Raw genomic sequence first — 18,913 nt, forward strand, 5'->3', positions numbered from 1 at the left:
TGGATTTTTTATTTTCTTTTCTCACATTTTCAATTTAGCAAAAATACTTAAGAGTTTAAGCGCTATCACAGTTGGCAGAATTGAAATTGCATGAGGTGACTCACCTTGAACAGACAAGTCAAAGGTTGCCAGTTCATTCTTAATCATCTCCTCACTGGACTTGACTTTGGGCTGAGCACTGGCCTTGAGGAAGTCAGACTTGCCAAACTTTGGCTTGTCTCCCTGGAAGGCACCAAACTCATCAGGAGCTTCATTTTGGTTGCCCTCAGAGCCCACCTCAGCAGCGGTGGTGGGTGAGTCAGACTTCTCAGAAACAGTACTTGCAAAGTCCCCAAAGTCGTCCTCGTCATCAACACGGCCCTGGTCACTGGAGCCAAAGTCAGCAAAGGCTTCAAACTTGTCATCTGAGGATGAGGCATCGTCGGCGGGTAATGAGGTGGTGGTCTTTGCTACTGAGGTGCTTGTGATGTTTTCAGTGCTGCCAAAGGTCAGCTCCCTCCTCTGTGTCGGGGCTAAAGATGAAGGGGCTGCCCCTTCCAGGCCCTGCAGCTTTCTGACCTCAGTGGGAAGATTTTCCTCCCGCTCTGACCAATCATAGCTGGTCAGGGTACTGAGGCCCGATGTCCCAAAGGGGTCAAATTTCAAGTCGTCTCCTTCTGTAATGACAACACAGACATACCAGTGGTTCCTAGGAATAGCATATATGCTGTCATGATAGGTGGTAGATTAATGAGTCTGCAAGAGGGACTGAGATTTCTGTCAAATTATCACTATGCCACCTATCTACAGTTCAAGTGATCTCTCATTTCTACTAATGATAACAGGAACAGGGCCTTCAGAGAGCAGGGATAAAGGTCAAATAATCCAAATTACAAAACCTACTTTCAAACTGTGTTATGGTTACCCAGGATTTTCCACAGACAAAACTTTTCATTGGAAGAAGTTTTTACCAAAGAAATAGTTTGTATGAAAATAGATAGCCCTTGGATTAATCATAGTAACCATGTTTACATTTGTTTTTGAAACCGTATTTTTACTGGAGTAGAGGTCAAGATCAGATATCTCAACACCTCAACAAATAGAATAAAACCTGCTTGTCTAGATATCACTACGTAAGTGAGAAAACACAGTGGGGTCCAAAAGTATGAGAGCAACTTAACATTCAAGTTAAAGTGGAAGTGGTCTCAGACTTTTGGACCTCACTGTTTGTTTTGAAAGAACTGGCTCTGTTACTTTAAAGGCATCCTGTGTAGCATCATTTATGCTACATTATCAGCTGTGGAAGGAATGACATCAGACGTAGTATAAAGGACCCCTCTCTCCATATTTTGTACTTAGTAGACAGGAAAACAAGTTCTGCATCACACCGGCAATCACAGATGTCATTACACAACACACTGATTATGGTAACTGCATTTTAATTATACTAGCACTTGACTAATTTGTGTTGTTGTAACTAATGTGATGCTGGAGTAATAATAAATTCCTCCAACTCACATTTTTGGGAGTTATTATCAGGGTAAATGAGTTGTTACACATTTGTGTTGATGTTTATGATCACTAATAGAGGACGTTTGTTTTACTGTAGCTGTGTGATAACATTAGCTGTTATCATTGATGGCAAACAGCTTTCCTCACACTAACTGGACATCTGTGTATACCAAATACAAAGTGTTTTGTCTCATGACAGAAAAAGGTCTTTAATGTCATTACATCTGGTCTGTTTTTTTTTTTTTTTTTAATCCGTGTTGTGCTGACAGAAAACAGTTTGTGATCAATTTCTTCCTCTCTAATACTATCTGACAGAGCTGGCACACATTTTTCTCAGTATTCAGGTCTGCCTCTCAGTTTCTCTGACACACTCACAAACACACAGAATGACCTTGCTGAAACCCTCCTATTTTGCGTGGCAGAACCTTCTGACACAGAAAGCAATTTGTGAAATTGACAAGGATCTAGTGCTGGAAGCCTTGTGTCATTAGATCATTTTATGGCCTCTCAAATAAGGAAAGGAGAAAATAAGACGGTACGCATTTCAGCAATACCAACAGTAATATTTATTACAACAACATGAGTAGAGAGAAAGAGAGAAAGGTCACAAAGTACTGTGAAATAGCTCTATCATTACAAGAGGTTTGTCAAACTAACACTTGTAAATTAGATTTCAGTCATTTAGAATACAAGGGCATGCAGAGTCAGGAAAAAAGGAAGAAAAACAAACAGCGAAAAAGGTAAAACAAAGATTATCCGAGGATATAGAAGCAGAAACCAGAATGAGAAGGCACATTCACAGACTAAAATCAGTAATTCTGAGGAGATGACAAATTTGTTTAACTATTAGGATGTAAAGCAACAGGTTGTGTTTTTTTTTTTCTTTTTTTTTGGAAAAGATTTGAATACAGAACACTTGAAAAGCCTGGTTGTAAAGATAATCCAGAGAACAAGCTCAAGGCAGGAAGCATTAACCCTTTGAGGACCTGTGAGGGATATGGGTAGAACGTCCCAAAAATCAATGCTTGTTTGTAGAAGATTATGCATGAAATGCACTTTAAGGACCAGTGAGGCGTTAACAGCCACAAAGAGAATGTCATCTATATGAATTTAGTTGATTATATGAATTAAGATTAAGTCCTGGTGAGACAAAAATAAGGGGATGAGATTACAACATCTGATTAATCTAAATGTAAACATGATCTTGATCAAGCACTCAAAGGGTTACAGAAAACAAAGAGGGCCATTCTTACACCTGCCATCCCAGAAAGGGCCTTAATTACATCCGATCACAGATGCAAAAAAACAAAAAACAGATTTAAAGAGACAGTATCCTTTTTCTCTTGCTACAGTGATTGTTTGTCAAATCAGGCTAATGTGCACAAACTCTTTATGATCTCCTAAATAACAGCACGTCATTATTACCCAAAACAACAGTGTTTATCTTGGAGTGATAACCTAAAATACTTGAATGTTACTTACTTACTAAATACTGTAGGCTACATTTAATTTACATGGTTGGCAAATCACAATAAGATCAAGGAGTCTTCTCTAGTCTCAAAATAAGAGCTCATATTCCTGTAATAAAAATACACTATTAAATCTGTATGTATACATTTTTTTTTCTTCCTTTGATAAAAACAACTGGCAATACTGCATAAAATTGTAATCTTGTATTATGTTCTTGTCAATTTCACAAATTGAAAAGGCAGGCAAACTGCAGCAAAAAGCAAGGCAGGAAGGGTAATACTGACTTCATTATGTTCTCAAGAGATGCAGACTGGAGAGCCACACAGGATGAATTCATGCTATCACAGATAACGGTGAAAATGAAAATGAAAAAAAAAAAAAAAAAAAACGGATTCCTTTTGTGCTTCAGACTCAAAAGGAACCTCACTAAAAGAAATACTGTCTCTTTAAGATTACGTGAAGTAAGTACATGTCCAGAAACACAGTGCCAAAGCATGGTGAGGTGCTCAAACGTCTCGGCCTGCTACACTTAAAGAACAGGTTTCATCCTACAGCTCACAGAGAGCATCAGATAAATAAGGGTGAAAGAAGGGGAAATGTGGAGCAGCCATTACAGTAGTATAAAAGCGTCTTGGGAATGTATTGATGTTAAACTCGGCAACGTCTTTGCCCGATCAGCAGTAGCCTAACTGTTTCGCTGCAGCTCCATCAACTGTTGTTGTTTGAACACATGGTCTTAAGTTCTCAACACAAAGAGGCCTGTGAAGTCGGCCACTGTACAGAAACTGAAATAAGGCAATGAGGATGTTTACATTTATGATTTCTGGTTTAAAAAAAAAAAGCGGTTTTATCAATTTCATGGATGAAAATGATAATGATGGCATACATGTGACCATTTGTTCAACTGATAATTAACTGACATATTGAGATACTTAAAGCTTAGAACTGAGACAGTTGAGTGCTTTAGTAAATGTGAATGTCACTGCTATTGGGGGTGAAGACCTCGTCAACTTGTGGTACTTTAAAAAAAAAAAAAAAAAAAAAAAAAAAAATCACAAAAGTGTAAGTTTCAAGGCTTTTACCAGACAACAATTACACACTGTCTCTTGTTACACCTGTGAACGGTCTTGTGAATGATCGCTGTGAAACATGAGCCATGACATGGAAGGTGAGCTGCTCGATGAAAAAATGATGAGCACTGGAGAGGAGGAGAGGGAGTGCCGGACGTGGACATTACCTGATTATTACAGAAATGGGTCGATCTCTTTTTGAATAAAAAGGACCAAACAACAGGTCAGTCTTGTTTTAGGTAAACTTTAACTCCACTTTCATGGAAGTGAGGTAGGGGATAAAAAGCCGACACGCTATTATGGAAACATCTCATAACCAGAGGACCATTTTATCCAAATAATACTGCATGACTAATCTGAAAAAATACTGCAGGGTATTAAAATAAATGCTCACATTCAAACACTGATCTGCAGAAAAAAAAACTGACCTGCATTCAGCTAATAATGTGCCTCACAGCTCAGCTCTTTCTGTGACACGAGTCACTGTTGCCTCACTGTTGCAAAAATGTCTTATTCACATTTTCAACTAATCAAAATTATATTATTTGGTAAACATTCAGCACAAACCAAAAGTCAACAGTTAAAATGGTGAATGATAGCTTACAGATAATGCCGCTAGTAAACTGCAGTCTAATGTGCAAAAGCTGTGATTGGACTAAACCAAGATTTGCTCCTGCAGACGATCGTCATCATAATGCCCTATTCAACCTTTTTTGTTTGTGTCGCTTGACGTGTAAAAAAAAAACAAAAAAAAAAACACACACACACACACAGGTTTGTGTAGCTATCCTTCTTAGGACATTGTATTGACTTCCATTCATTGTAGACAGACTAAACCTAAACCTAAAACTTAACCACAACCAATTTATGCCTAACCTTAACTTAATCTCAATGTATCCCTATTCTTAAACAGGAAATTATGTTTAGGGCCAGGCTTTGGTCCCCACAAGGAATACTGGTCTGGACAAGTGGGGTTGGGCAAGATATCATCTTAGATTTTGTATATTGTAATATCACAATAAGTCATTAGTGTTGTCTTTTCCTGGTTTTAAATGCTGCATTACAGTAAAATATATAATTTTTCTGAACTTACCAGACTGTTCTAGCTGTTCTGTTATTTACCTTTGACCCACTTTATCATTATATCAACATTACTGATGATTATTTATCAATGATTCCATAGTGTAAATATTTTGTGAAAGCATCAACAGTCATCTCTACAATAGTGTTGCAGTATCGATATCGAGGCATTTGGTCTAAAATACTGATATTTGATTCTGTCCATATCGCCCAGCACTACGGACAAAGTTGGTGTTAATACTGGAAACGGTCCCCATGAGGTAACAAATCACGCGCACACACACACACTAACATTTGTATAGCTATCTTAGTGAAGACATTAATGACATACTGCATTCTTGAGCCCCTAACCATCACAACTAAATGCCTGACCCTAATCCTATACTGAAGCTAAACCTAACTCCAACTTTCACCCTAAAACCAAGCCTGAAGACTCAAAGAGCCCTTTGAAGGTGTGTCAGAGAGTGAGGACCGGCCAAAATGTCCACACTTTCCTAAAATGCCCTCATTCCCCAGGTATAAAAATCTAATTGGTTCTTACAATGATAGCCATACAAGTATACACACACACACACAGAGTCCAGCCTGTGGAGACAAAATGTCCACTGAAAGGAGGCGCGAGATCTGCCACTGCAGTGTAAACTCAACAAACAGTGAGCTTATCCGAGTCACACAGACACCAGCCGGGGACCTCGTCTATGAACTGACACACACATCAAAACCAGACACTCGATATTTGCAAATAAATAGAGATATGGGCCAGGACCTTTCGGTCATTACAATAAAATATGCAGAGAGGGAGGGAGGGTCAATATGGAGACAAAGAAAGAAGGGAGGAAGGAACTAGAGGTTTAAATAAATTGATAAATAAATAAATATAAATAAATAAATAAATATCTTGAGATGATTGATGAAATGTAGAATGAATGATATGATGCGACTAATCTCATATGTAATACATGTGGTGTTACGTCTGTCTTGAGTATTTAAACATATTCAATTATGACTTGCGCTTTGATCCCGAGTTTGGTGGGCACTGACGAGGAGAGGCCACTACTGGCCTTGGAATTATAAGTGTGTGTGACCAAACAGCACCTCACCAGAGCAAACGCACTAATTCCTCACCTGTAGCGGGGGGCTGGTGGGCCGAGAGACCCGGCAAGTCCAGAGAGCTGTCCGACATCACGTGCTTCAGGTCTCCGCCCATGTCCGACAGCTTCATGTCCAGCTGCACTGACAGTGCATCCTCTGAGTCGTCTTTTCCCACACTGCTCCCCCCGATGGACGGGAGGTCGAGGGACTTGACAGAGGCGGAGTCCTCCTTAGCCTGTTTAAAAGCAGCCACCTTGTCTACCAGGGTCTTTTCTGAGGCACCGAGCGCTGTGCAGAATTTTGAGGACTGGAAGTCGGCAAAGTCGTCTGGGTCACTCTTGAGAGAAGAGAAGGAGCCTCCACCGCTCTCCTTGGTGTCATCGTAGGCCAGGCCTCCCTCCAGAGACAGCTGTTTGAACACGTCATATTTGTCTGAGCTCTGCTGAGGTCGCTGTTGAGCAGAGGTCTCGCCTGGAACCCCGACACTGCTCTCACATTTAGGCTCGCCACCAGAACTGCCAAACGCCATGAAGTCAGCGAAGTCGTCCTGCGGCGCTGCCACAGCTCCTCCAGCTGTTGAAGCCGGAGCAGCATCAGAAGAGGAGCCAAAGAGGGCAAAGTCACCAAAGTCATCTGCCCCTCCCCCTGGGGGCTTCGCTCCACCTGGTAAAAGGACTAGCGAGGGGGGCACAGAAACAGAGGGGAAGGTGGTAGGTTTTGTCTCAGCAGGGGCGGGAACAGAGGGAGCTATAGACGAGAAAAGGTCCAGGTCTGCCATGTTGAGAGGGTTTTTGGGCTGAGAAAGAGATACTGCTGGCTGTTGCTGCTGTTGTGGTAATTGTTGTAGAGACTGAGAGTTGGGGAAAGCAGAAGGGAAGGCAGGCTGAAAGATCTTGGCTTGTTCTGATGGGTCTAGTGGAGAGACGCTGTCGGCGGTTTTAAAGTCTGTGAAGCCATCATCAGCACTGACAGACTTGAAATCTGCAAATCCTTCCCCTGCGAACCAAAGAGGACAAGATTTTTTTTTTTAAATATCACGACAGACATAATGGGATACAGACAAAAAGACTTCCTCAGCCATGACTTGTGTCATTTTACAATCCTACAAGAAAGGAAGCGAGTGGATTAGTTATGACTGTGCCGCGTTGTGAATGTTCATGGTAAACTTCCAGTCCTCTGATTAACTGTGCTCCTCGGGACACAGAGAACAGCACACATCACTGCACAAACAAAGCTACATCATCTAAAAGAGACACACATCCCCACTACCATGCAATGCAGTTCAAACTGGAACAGAATATGAATAATAAGCCATCATGCAAAGAAATATCCAATTTAACAATATACTTTGTGTATGTACCATTTTTTTTCTCTCTTCACTCTTTCCAAGTACAAGTGAATTAACAGAGGCCTCCAGTGCTGTTCCAGTGTTTCTGCTTTTTATTTTTAAAAGTGTCAAGTCTTTGAGCAAACAGAATAAGTAAAAATTATTTTAAGTAACATTTGCCTAGCTTTGTGTGTCCAAAAATGTAAAAAGATTCTTTTGGGACCTGATACAACACAATATTTACTCAGATGTCAGAATAGTTTAGAGAAGACAGATTTGACTCCATTTCAGTCTTCAATCACCATTAATATACTGGCTTAATGGATAAATAGCAAAAAAGCAAAACATTAATTATGTCAGTTTTTACTCCTGAAGGGGAATGATTCAGGCTGCAACTTGCAATTATTTTAATTATCGATTAACCTATTATGTCCTTGATTATCCAATAAGTTGTTTGGTCTATACAGTGTCCAAACATGGTGAATAAACCAGAAAATATTAACATTTGAGAACCTGTAATCACAGGATTTTCTTCCTTAAAACATTACCCAATACGATTGTCAAAATAGTTGCCTATTAATTTTCTGATTATCAACTGATCGTTGCACATTGGATAACTTCAATAAGGTGTGTCAGAAACATGACATTCATATAAAGCACACAGAAAAAAGTCAGAAGGTACTGTGGTATAATATATGCGTGAACTCAAACAGAGAATCTGTTCACACTGCTGGTGTTCGGTGGAAAATAGAGATAACTAATGGGCTCGTCCGAGGTGGAGCCTGACAATGCCAAGCAAAGGTCACTGCAAAGCACGACTTACTGGAGTTGTAACAGCCGTCCCCATCGAAAACTGTTCTAATGAAACAGGGACGGGAAACACACTGGTATCAACACTGCAGGCTTGCAAAACAAGATTGTGTAAACATGGCACAATGCTAATACAGCGACCTGATAGCTTCACCCAAGTTTTAATACAATGTTTAATTGGTGTGAATTTCACTCTCCTTCCTACAAATTCCAACCAAGCTTTGTTTAAAGATGATGTGAGATTGTTCTTGAAGGTCTCTATTGTCCTCTAGTCATCTTTTGCTTGCAGGGACCGTCTCAGAGCTCTCTTTGTCAATCGGTGAAGAGGCCAAAGGGGATTTGGCTCAGAAACAAAGTGAAAAGAATGAATGGATTTACTAACGTGTGTGAGTGTGCGTGAAAAGGAGTTTCTTACCGACTGGTTTCTTGTCAGCTGGTTGCTCAAGTTGTCTGAACACACTGTATTTGTCTCCAATATCTGGATTGAAAAAACATAAAGAAGAACAATGTAGAAAAAAATCCATCATCTGTAACATGGAGGAAAGTTTTTCTTAATGCAGTTTGGTAATGCACTGTGTGTATTGTCCAAGGGCAAAAAAGGGTTTATAAAGTGGTAAAAACATTTCCCTAATACTGAAGGCGCCCTGAATTAAGCTGCTTTGGATAATGTTTCTCCGGTTTAAAGCTGCAGTAGGTAACCTTCAGGGAACAATATTATTTTGAGGTAATAAAAATTCTGTATGCGGTGGATGGACAAGGATAATATTTCAGAATATGTGGAGCAGTGGTTGCAGTATTCCTCAGCTGCGTCATGGTGAGATGTGCCGAAACCCAGTGATGAGATGCTCTCTGCTTTCAATCAATCCTTGCCAGCTCTTTAGCTAGAAGGAGTGCAATGTGAGTCATTCCCTATGTTACCATGTTGGTTCAAAAATCTGAAGAGCATATTTGTACTTTACCAAGAGCAGCTTTAATGTGTGAAATAAATGTGAATCTTTTTTTTTGCCACAATTTACCGATTACACAGAAAGCAGACAATTTTCCTTTGTGAGGTATTGAAGGTACCTGAGGGAGGGGGTGTAGGCTCTGCAGGCTGATCCACAGACAGCTGCTTGAAGACAGCGTACTTATCAGAGGATGTGACGGAGACAGAGGAGGAACCAGACACTGGAGTCAGCATGGCAGGTGCACTGCAGGGACACAATAGCTGTAGTCAGAAATCAGGCAGCGAGGTTCAATAGTGGAGTTAAATCCCTGTAAGCTGCCTGAGCTGATTGAACATTTGCCCTGGGTTAAAAAAGTTTTGAGAGACTTTTTTCTCTCTCTCTTTTTCACTCTCTGTAGACCTGACCATAATGGTGATTATGATGCCAATGCAGCTGACAATACTTATGTGTGCTTGATTAAAGGTGGTAGACAAAATAATTAAAAAAGTATACAGAAAGAGTATTCATATTTATAAGAACTGTTAAAACATGGATCATATCAGTATTTGTCTACCATAACATACTATACTCATCTCTCATGGCATACAAAGCTAAAGGTAAGCAAGTGTTGTATAAGCATATGTATATAACAATCAAATTAGACCGCACAAAACTGAGCATGTATAAAATTATAATTTACATTGTTTAAATAGCTGATATGATGAAACACAAGAATCAAGTGCTATGGGGAAGGATTAAGCTCATTTTCCAGTGAATACCAATTTCCTCAAATCCCTTTCTCTGAAGACATCTGACAGTAACATATGCCTGCCAGTTCAGCCTGGCAAACCTACACCAGCTTTTTCAGCCTCTCATTTAATTAAATGACAATCTCAGAATTCTCATTACTTTGCTGAAACAGTCTGACTTGTATGTTTTCAGGGGAGAAATATGAATTTTTATAAAACTCCTACAGTATGCCACTTAGATGGAAGATAATTTAGTTCTGCCTTCTCTTTGTCTTTCAACAGATAATTGCCTTTCAGCTTCCTCTCAGTGAAAGGACAGTCTCTCTATAAGGGCTTAGAAAGTAATATAGAAAAATGAGCTTATCTAATGTCCACTGAAGTGAATTCATTAAGAGATGACCCAAACTCATTGTCATTCTGAGGAGGTTATTGCAAGATATTAATACAGTGTGTCTCACTGTATCAATTCTAAGATAGACAATACAAGACATAAATATTATGCATATAAATAATAACTGCTATAAATAACCATTCAGGGCTGAATATTAGACCATCATCACTGCAAACATTTAGAACATGTCTTCAGAAAAGTAGTAATGAAATGAAATAATGAGGAACACTGAAGATAGTGTATACATATATGATGTAAATTTAACCGCTGGTGAACACTTTCAGCTTTTTAACACACTGTTCAATCTGTGTAACAAATTGTTAAATTCCAGGATTCTATCTCATCAGCGCGCACATCTGTTACCTGTTTTGGTGTTGTGATGCTATGCTGGTGGGGAAACTTGCACTAGAATCCCCCTGGAACTCAGTGAAGGCCTGGTCTCCTACTCCTGGCTTTGGAGCCTCCTGGAAGTCCTGGAAATCATCGTCATCGGTTTTGGTCGCCTGACACGAGTCAATGTGTTAGTGAGTGAGATGTGAGTTATTATCAGTAACAAGAAGAGGCAGAACTAGAAGCATGGCTGCGTTACCTGTGCAGGAGGGAAACTGGCAATGAAGTTAGTGTTCGTGGATGCTTGAGCCGATGCTGTGGGTGTCATTGCCATGACTGGTGGTGCAGGTGTGGGCATGGCCATGGAGACGGGCGGCTGGGTCATCATGGGCTGCTGGTGCTGGGGCATGACGGGAGCCAAGGCCATGGCCAGGGCAGGAAGGTTGGGCACTGGTGGAGAAGGGAACTGACTGAGGATTTCCACATTCATTGCTGGGAGGCCACTCTGAAACAAAGGAAACAGATTTTAGGGATGAGGCTGGTCAACAAATCCGATGAAAGGGGCAAAACTTTAATATTTCATCTTTTGATTGCTTACAATGTTGTGAATAAAATGCAGATTTTAATATCACATGTAAAATCAAAATGTCAATAAATTCATGAAAAGTCATTAAAGGGAAAGAGATCATGAAGGCCGCTAGAGCACAGGAGCGAATCTCAACCTATTTTATCTTTTGGTGTTATGTATTCACTGAAGTAGGAAAAAAGACTTCTGTTTGCACATAAATTATTCAGTAGAGGCGGATTTCTTTTGAACAGATGTCACTGGCAGACTCAAACTTTTCTCACCACACAGGAAAATGCACCTTGTTGTGCTAGTGTTTTAAGACTCTTGAAGATTTATATCACCAAATGTGTCTTATTATTCCTCGCATGGAAGCGGTGGCATGCAGTGTTTCGTGTGCTGCCTGCAGATTTGCATCCTCCCAGGGGTGCTGGTGACAGGCCCGAGCTGAGGATGATAAGAAGCCTCCTGCCAAACTCAGGGGGTTGAGGGGGGCTCAGCTATGTTTTCGCCTAACAATGCTTCACGAGCCCTGGGCTGATTCACAGCGCTGTCTCTTTCTCCTGGTTTCCAGCTAAGCGTGTGTAATTTCAGTGTAGAGTTTGTGGCGAGGCGCCGGGGAAGCCATGGGAGGTGATTAGTGAAGTCATTTTAAGTGGATCATTTGTCTGGACGCCAGTGTTTACCTGTGCCACACCAATTAGTGCAAGTACAGTGTAGAGCTCCTCCTTGGTCAGCATGCCAGGTGTTGTGCGGTTGGCCGTCGCCCAGATTTGACCCAGTGCTTCCCTGGGAAGACCTGATGACATTAATATTGGGTAGAGCTTGGCTGTGTCTATCCCTGTTGGGTTCATGGTGATTTCAAGAACCTTCTTGAACATTTCTGAATACAGAAAAACAGAGACGAAAAACATTAATGTATGCTTGAAATGTAGAGAAAAACTTAAGTCATTAGTGTAGTTTCATTTCTTTCCACATAACACAGTCTAACATCATGTCGATATGAATACCTGGAACGTTATACTCGCAGTATTCATGTGTAAATGTTTACCTGGGACGAGGCTGTCGTTGTAAACCCAGGCTGGCAGCATGGGCTGAATGTGCTCTTGTTGTGGATAAACGCCAACACCCGCTGTCACAAGCAGAGAGAGACATACACAAATGCACACAGAGAGAGAGTTAGTGGTTGTTGCAAATGCCTTGCCCAGGCATACGATTTGCCAAGCCTCTTGGCAGCTGAGCCCTGCTGGTATCAACTCAACAAAATCATACACCTGATGTCTGGAAGGCTCAGTGCAGATGTAATGCTCCCCTGCACTGAATCACAAGCGTCCCGCCACGTCAGACTTTGATAAATCAGTCTGTTAGCTTTTTCCAGCTTCAAGGAGAGGGCAGGATGTGTTTGCCTTGTATGAAAAATAGCTAAAAGTCTAATTCAACTGTTGATGTCGTTATTAAGTTATTTTTCCTGCAAATAGAGAGAAAAAGAAAGCTATGGCTTGCTTGAGTCTCTAACACTTTATCTGCAAGGCATATGTTTACTCAGGCAGCCACTTTGAACATAATACTCCCCTCAGTCTTGGGCAGTTAAATGAATCTTATTACAAATCTCCCCAGTCTCCATAATGAGCCTCTATATTTCCCTTGATGACACCAAGGACACAGACAAACAAATAACAGCACAAAGGAGTAGCAGAGTGGCATGCACAATCAGCCTCGGATTATGTTTTGGCCCCAATGGCACCTGCCAATCCATGCGCATCCTGTTAGACCAAAGCAGTCAGCATGCACCAGAGGTCGTTCTCTGAGCGGGTGTTACACAGCGAGGGAACAGACGGTAGCTTATTGAGTCAGCAGGTATTACCCCAGGACCTCTACAGACACAGTCCATTTCCACATCGTGTGCAGAGAGCGCCAACATGAGAAGACCCTCTAATGAGATTTGGCCCGAAGTAATGGAGGTATAAAGCGGCAGAAATAACAGCAGAGACTTGGCTTAGGAGAGGAAGTAAAGACACCAGGCAGGACACCTAAAAGACACTGCTGCAGTAATCCCAGAGGTGAAGAAAATGTGTGATTTCATTTCAGGCTGCGATAGTCTGATGCCCAGTGCTGAATCTGGTATAAACCAATGACCCAAAGAAACAGAAAAGATTAAGCTGCTGTAAGAGGCACAGAATTATGACATTGGGGTTAAAAAAGAGTGAAAATATTTACCCAGGACAGAAATAAAACTACTGCCTAGAGGACGTGTTAATACTGCAGCAAAGCAAGGGAGAGAAGAAGAAGAAGAAGAAGCTGTGAAAGTCTGATAAACAGGCATTTCTCTCACCACTGTCACTACTGGTTTGAGGGGATGAGTCAGCAGCTGATGGGGGGGCGTTGGGTGCTGAAACCGGAGCCTCAGGTGGCCTTTCAGCGACGAAGGCAGAACTCAAGTCCCCAGAGGCCGCAGCCCAGTTCCTGGATTTAGTGCTGGACTGAAACTGGGCTGAAACTTTAGTTCTAGGACCCATTGCAGCCAAACTCTGCTTGGATTTAAAGCTAACATGGGCCGTCTTATCACCTGTAAGGTCACATGAGGAGAATAGCTTCTCTTCCAAGGATGGGCCTAGAGGGGTGAATGAGGGACAAACTTCTTGATATCACACTTTTATAGCTATACACAGAAATGCAGCTTTCCTCTTTTGCTTGATATAAACTGGCGATTACACTTTCTGCTATACTTTTGTTTATATTTATTTGAATGTCATACAGTATGTATTTACTGCACTATACATGAGGTTTTGTTCAACTGTTGCCCTGCACATGATGTATTAATACTGTATAACCATTTTCTGGGCCAATTAACCACGTCAAATTCCATCCAGATGCGACCTGCAATTTTGATTCAGTATCTTCTCATGTCACAGGCAAACAATCCTGAGGCCATCTAATGTGTCTACTCCAGATGCCAAACAACAAGATCAGAAATGTCTCGAAAGGATTGGGATGACACTCAATGGATCTCTCTGTCCTATCATTCATAGTCGAGAGGCCGAGAGCTGTCACAGAGCAGCTGCTCAACCAACCAGATTAGACAACAGATGACACCAGAAAAACAGCCTCTTATTGGGACACCCCCTGATAAATAGATTTGGTATCAATGGTGGATACAGAAACAATATGGTTAAAACTCTCTAAAGCACAAACTCCTACATGCTCTCATTCCTAGGAATAAAGCAAATTAGGTTTCTTGCAGGTTAAACATCCTTGCTGCTTGCTGAGTTGTTATGTCTGGTAGCTTTAGCTGTGCTGGCTGCATGCTCTCACACGGCAACAAAGGCTAAGACCAACCAAAAACTGGAGGTACCAATGAAAACAATCAGCTTCAGCAATAACTTAGGTTAAAAAATAAGTCCTCCAGACTATTCAAAGTGTTCTCTAAATTATGAGGATGGGAAGGGAGGTGTCAACAAAGCAAAAGAAGAGTTACCTTGAAATGTAGGTTGGGAGCTGGTGCTGTTGACAGCAGAGTGTTGGGTGGCAGTGGGAATGGACACAGTGGCAGGGAGGGACTGAGGGATGGAGGAGGAGGAGGAGGAAGGGGGTGATGGCTGGACATGGGCCTGAGAGGAGAGGTGGGAGTTTATGGAAGGGAAGGCATTTGCAGGACCCTGAACAAAGTCACTAAACTCGTCATCGTCCTCAGTGAAACCTGTCTTAGTAGAGGAGGAGGGAGGCTGGACGTGGGCCTGAGAGGAGAGCCCGAAGGTGGAGGAAGTGGTGGAGGAGGAGGAGGAGGAAGGGAGGGAGGCAGGAGCATCTAAAGTCCCCTGAAAGTCACTAAACTCATCATTGTCTTCTGTTAAAGCTGGGGGGAGGGAGTGAGAGGTGACAGACGGGTGTGATGGCGATGAGTCTGCAAAAATGAAGAAATAATGATAATGGCACAACACGTGACACACACTACAATGGAGAGTGAATTAAGGGCTGCAATATTGCAAGAGTGAGATAGACTATTCTGTGCGAGATCAGAATCTGTAGAGCAGCAAATTCAAGTAAAATGCTGCCATGCAGCATTTCATTAATATTTAGATTAAATTAAATACTTTTTAATTAAACTACTGATTATCAATTTTCCAAACTACAGCAGAATAACGAGCATTACTTTAGACTATGTTTGATGAATGCATGCCCACAATTTTCTGAAATGCAAAGGAATAAGTTAAGTGAGGGATATCTATAGTTGTAACACAAAGAAAAATGTTCAGTAAGTGAACAATGACGTTCACAAACAGACACTGTTTTGAACAGATACAAAAATTAACAAACTACTTCAAAGTGAGTACAACAACAATAACGACAAGTGCACAGATGAGATGAGAGACTGAGGAACGATAAGGGGATAAAAAGAAATGCAATCAAGATATTTCCTCATATAGTTCATCTGGCTGCCAGCTGGGCAGACATCATGCTGACCTGCCTCTAATCCAGTTATTGTTCCTAAACAGAGGCAGTGATACAGAGAGCAGATCTTCTGATGAAGAGGAACGACAGGACAAATCTCAGGGATTACAGCTAAAAGCCTTTATATGAGGGTACCTGGGTTCTTGGTCTGTGATGATGGAGTAGGGTGCATCTTCGCATCTCTGCTGAAACCATCCAGGTTGCCTTTGATTGCCTCCAAAGCATCATCCCGGCTCTTCTCTCCTGTCTGAGAGCAAAACAGCAAAGCATCAAAAAGCACAGTGAGTTACCATGACGAGCGCTGGACATGTCAGAAAAATAGTACGTTAAACAGGATGTGGAGAGACTCACCTTAGGTTTGACACTACTAAGCAGCCTCAGCTTTTGTTTTTGTTCCTCAAATTGTCTTCTTTTCCTGTCCTCCTCGAGCATCTTCTGCTGCTGCTCCAGACGTTTTCTGTGTGTTACAAGGAGTGCAGACATTACATGGACACCCAAGTAAATATTATTCTAAAAACTGGTTGGGAGAAAAGTAAAAATATAGATTTTTTCATTATTATAAACACAGTTAAGAAGTGAAAACACACACTATTTACTCCAGTTGATATATTCATTAAAATGAAAGAGACATGAAGAGGATACAAGTAAATAAAAACTCAACAGAATGAGTTCTGAGGGGAAGCCGAGTCAAAAAAGAGCAAAACCTTAAAGTAGTTTCATCATTAAATAAATAAATGGAGTGGAAGAAAAAGAAAAAGCAAGAGTTGGCAGCCAATAATGAGGCTCATTAATGAATAATAGCCATTTTCCCCTATTAATGTAATCATGACTGCTTTTGCTTTAACTTTATGTATAAATCTTTGTCGTGACTTAGAGTAGGTATTTCTCTCTTTATTAGATGGTAGAGAGCTGACTATCAATACAAAAAAATCAATGTGATGAACAGATATAGATATAGACTACCCAGAAAAAAGCATATTGAACAAAAAAACAATGTAAAGAAGAACCATCAAGTTAATATGTAAAGATGTCTTACTGGTGCTCTTCAGCCATTTGTTTTTGCATGTCCGCAGTATACTGGGGTCCGGCAGGTCTCATACCCATAAACTGTGGCTGGCCCATGAACTGCATCCCAGGGGTCTGCATCCCAATAGCCATTCCACCCTATTAGATACAACATACATACAGACAGAAGCTCAGAAATCTCATTGGTATTCAGGCAGTCAGACTCCCTTCACTCGATATTAAATGCTCTCACAGGGAAAGCAATGCAATTCAGAATGATATTAATGGACTAAAAGTCTTGTTATAAAAAAATCACCTGGCTGCTATACATTCCTGTTAATGTGCTAATGTTTAAAACAGTCTGAGAACAGATGAATATGGAAGCAAACAGGGCCAGGGGAGCCCTTAACTTCAGCCTCCAGTTGAATTAAATCAACTAAAATCAATACAGCACTGTTTCACTATTATGTATTCATCAACGAAAGTCATTACACCTGAGAAAGTTTGTTAGAAATGCAGATCATTGAACCACAGAGTCAGATAATAAAGAAAGTTTCCATCTTTGTTGTATAAATGTGTTTTAAAACTGTGTATATCTAACATTTAACACTCACCTGCATCGGCATGGCTCCTGGAGGCATCTGTCCCCCAAAGTTCATTCCCATCATGCCCTGCATATTAGGTTGCATCACCTGAACCATGGGGTAGCCCTGCTGTTGCTGCTGTTGCTGCATGGGCACCATGCCTGCAAAAACACACACACACACACACACAAACAAACACAAACACACACACAAACATTGTTACAATGAACTGTACACAGGGTGACAAATAGTATATTCAATTAATATTTGAAGCGTGACAGTCCGCCAATTTTAAAGCACACAAGAAAAGTTAATACAAGTCTGGGGTTTGGAGCAACAAAAAAAAACAGCCTCCAGAGTCTGGACATGATTCAGTATTGCGAATCAATTTCCTGGACAGCTGGAAAAAGACACGGGCTCAGCAACAACCAAATCTGTTTTTCTGGTGACTGCTGTGACAGCTTGGAGCAAAACAAGAGGAGTGAGGGGGGGGGTTGAAAAAAATGGAAAATTGTGTGTTTGTTTTCACAGATGCTGTGTAAGCTTGACAGCCAGAGCTGAGCAGCCAGCTCTTACTGGAGCCTCCAGATGATTTAACATGTTAGGGCTCAACTGGTGCTGAATAAATGGCTTGTTTAGGAGGCTGCACATACTCTAATTTGACTGACAAAAAATGACATTGCTAACGGGAGCATGTAATGACCCCTGAGAGACGCATGTCCCGGTGGTGCGTGGATGGTTTTTCGGGTGTGTAACCACAAAGTCAACAGCCTAAATATGACGAGCACACACAGCTGAATGATAGCACATCAGAGGCCCAAAGTGCACAACATCGGGTAGGTGTAACAATGTGTGAGCTCCTATGTGACATTTCCTTGCTGCTTAATTACGCCTCGTGACCTTATACAGCGAAGCTCACTGTTAACAGGAAAGACTAATAAGAAGAAAAAAACAGAAATCTATATATAATCTTTCATGAGGGAGCCACAAACTCACATTACTTACACACCACAAGTAAAACATTTGAATTCATTTGTCAGTCACAGGTGCATGTTGTGGTTGTTTACCTATTTTTAGTGTACTTGTACTTTTGTTTTTCAAAAAAATATTAAATTTTTTTTTTTTTCTCCCTTACTCTTAAAATAGTGTCATAATAAGCGAGCTGGCCATCTGGTTTGCTATGGTCTGCTCTGGTCTGTTTGGTTTCATATTTAAACTGCTAAATTATATCTCACCGACTACACACAAAAAAAAAATGGCTGATTCTTCTCTGAAGCTGTGTGGAACAAGGGTCAGGGTTAGGTAGGAGTAGTAACACTGATTTAAGAGTGACTCACCTTGCGGCGGTCCCAGGCCCCCTCCAACAGGATACATAAAACTAAAAAGGGGAGGAAAAGGAAAAAAAAAGGTTAAAGTCACAAAATGATAACACATGACAGTTGGTCAGCTATTTGACCTCATGATGTGAGAAACAGCCTCCTGTCCTCTGCAGCCTAAAATACAAATGCAAAGATTCAAATTGGATTTTCTGCTAATACAGTAATGGTTCATTCTTTAAATGCACTTTTTCTACA

General features: G+C 41.1%; 1 protein-coding gene across 1 annotated transcript in view; it reads right to left on the bottom strand.

Annotated features, from left to right (window-relative positions):
- synrg (synergin, gamma) overlaps window positions 1–18,713 on the bottom strand; it is a 29,305-nt gene extending 10,592 nt beyond the window's left edge. The window contains exons 1-15 of the mRNA XM_053320638.1: window positions 18,677–18,713; window positions 17,370–17,500; window positions 16,787–16,914; window positions 16,102–16,207; window positions 15,886–15,997; window positions 14,777–15,202; window positions 13,634–13,912; window positions 12,353–12,433; window positions 11,988–12,184; window positions 10,996–11,241; window positions 10,770–10,909; window positions 9,406–9,530; window positions 8,756–8,818; window positions 6,237–7,199; window positions 105–656 (exon numbers count right to left, since the gene is read on the bottom strand). Coding sequence (XP_053176613.1) covers window positions 105–656; window positions 6,237–7,199; window positions 8,756–8,818; window positions 9,406–9,530; window positions 10,770–10,909; window positions 10,996–11,241; window positions 11,988–12,184; window positions 12,353–12,433; window positions 13,634–13,912; window positions 14,777–15,202; window positions 15,886–15,997; window positions 16,102–16,207; window positions 16,787–16,914; window positions 17,370–17,500; window positions 18,677–18,713 — 3,586 coding nt within the window. The remainder of the gene's footprint in view (window positions 1–104; window positions 657–6,236; window positions 7,200–8,755; window positions 8,819–9,405; window positions 9,531–10,769; window positions 10,910–10,995; window positions 11,242–11,987; window positions 12,185–12,352; window positions 12,434–13,633; window positions 13,913–14,776; window positions 15,203–15,885; window positions 15,998–16,101; window positions 16,208–16,786; window positions 16,915–17,369; window positions 17,501–18,676) is intronic.
- Window positions 18,714–18,913: the final 200 nt, after the last annotated feature.

Source organism: Scomber japonicus, chromosome 6 (assembly GCF_027409825.1).
Source record: "Scomber japonicus isolate fScoJap1 chromosome 6, fScoJap1.pri, whole genome shotgun sequence".
In the NCBI taxonomy this organism is placed as follows: domain Eukaryota; kingdom Metazoa; phylum Chordata; class Actinopteri; order Scombriformes; family Scombridae; genus Scomber; species Scomber japonicus.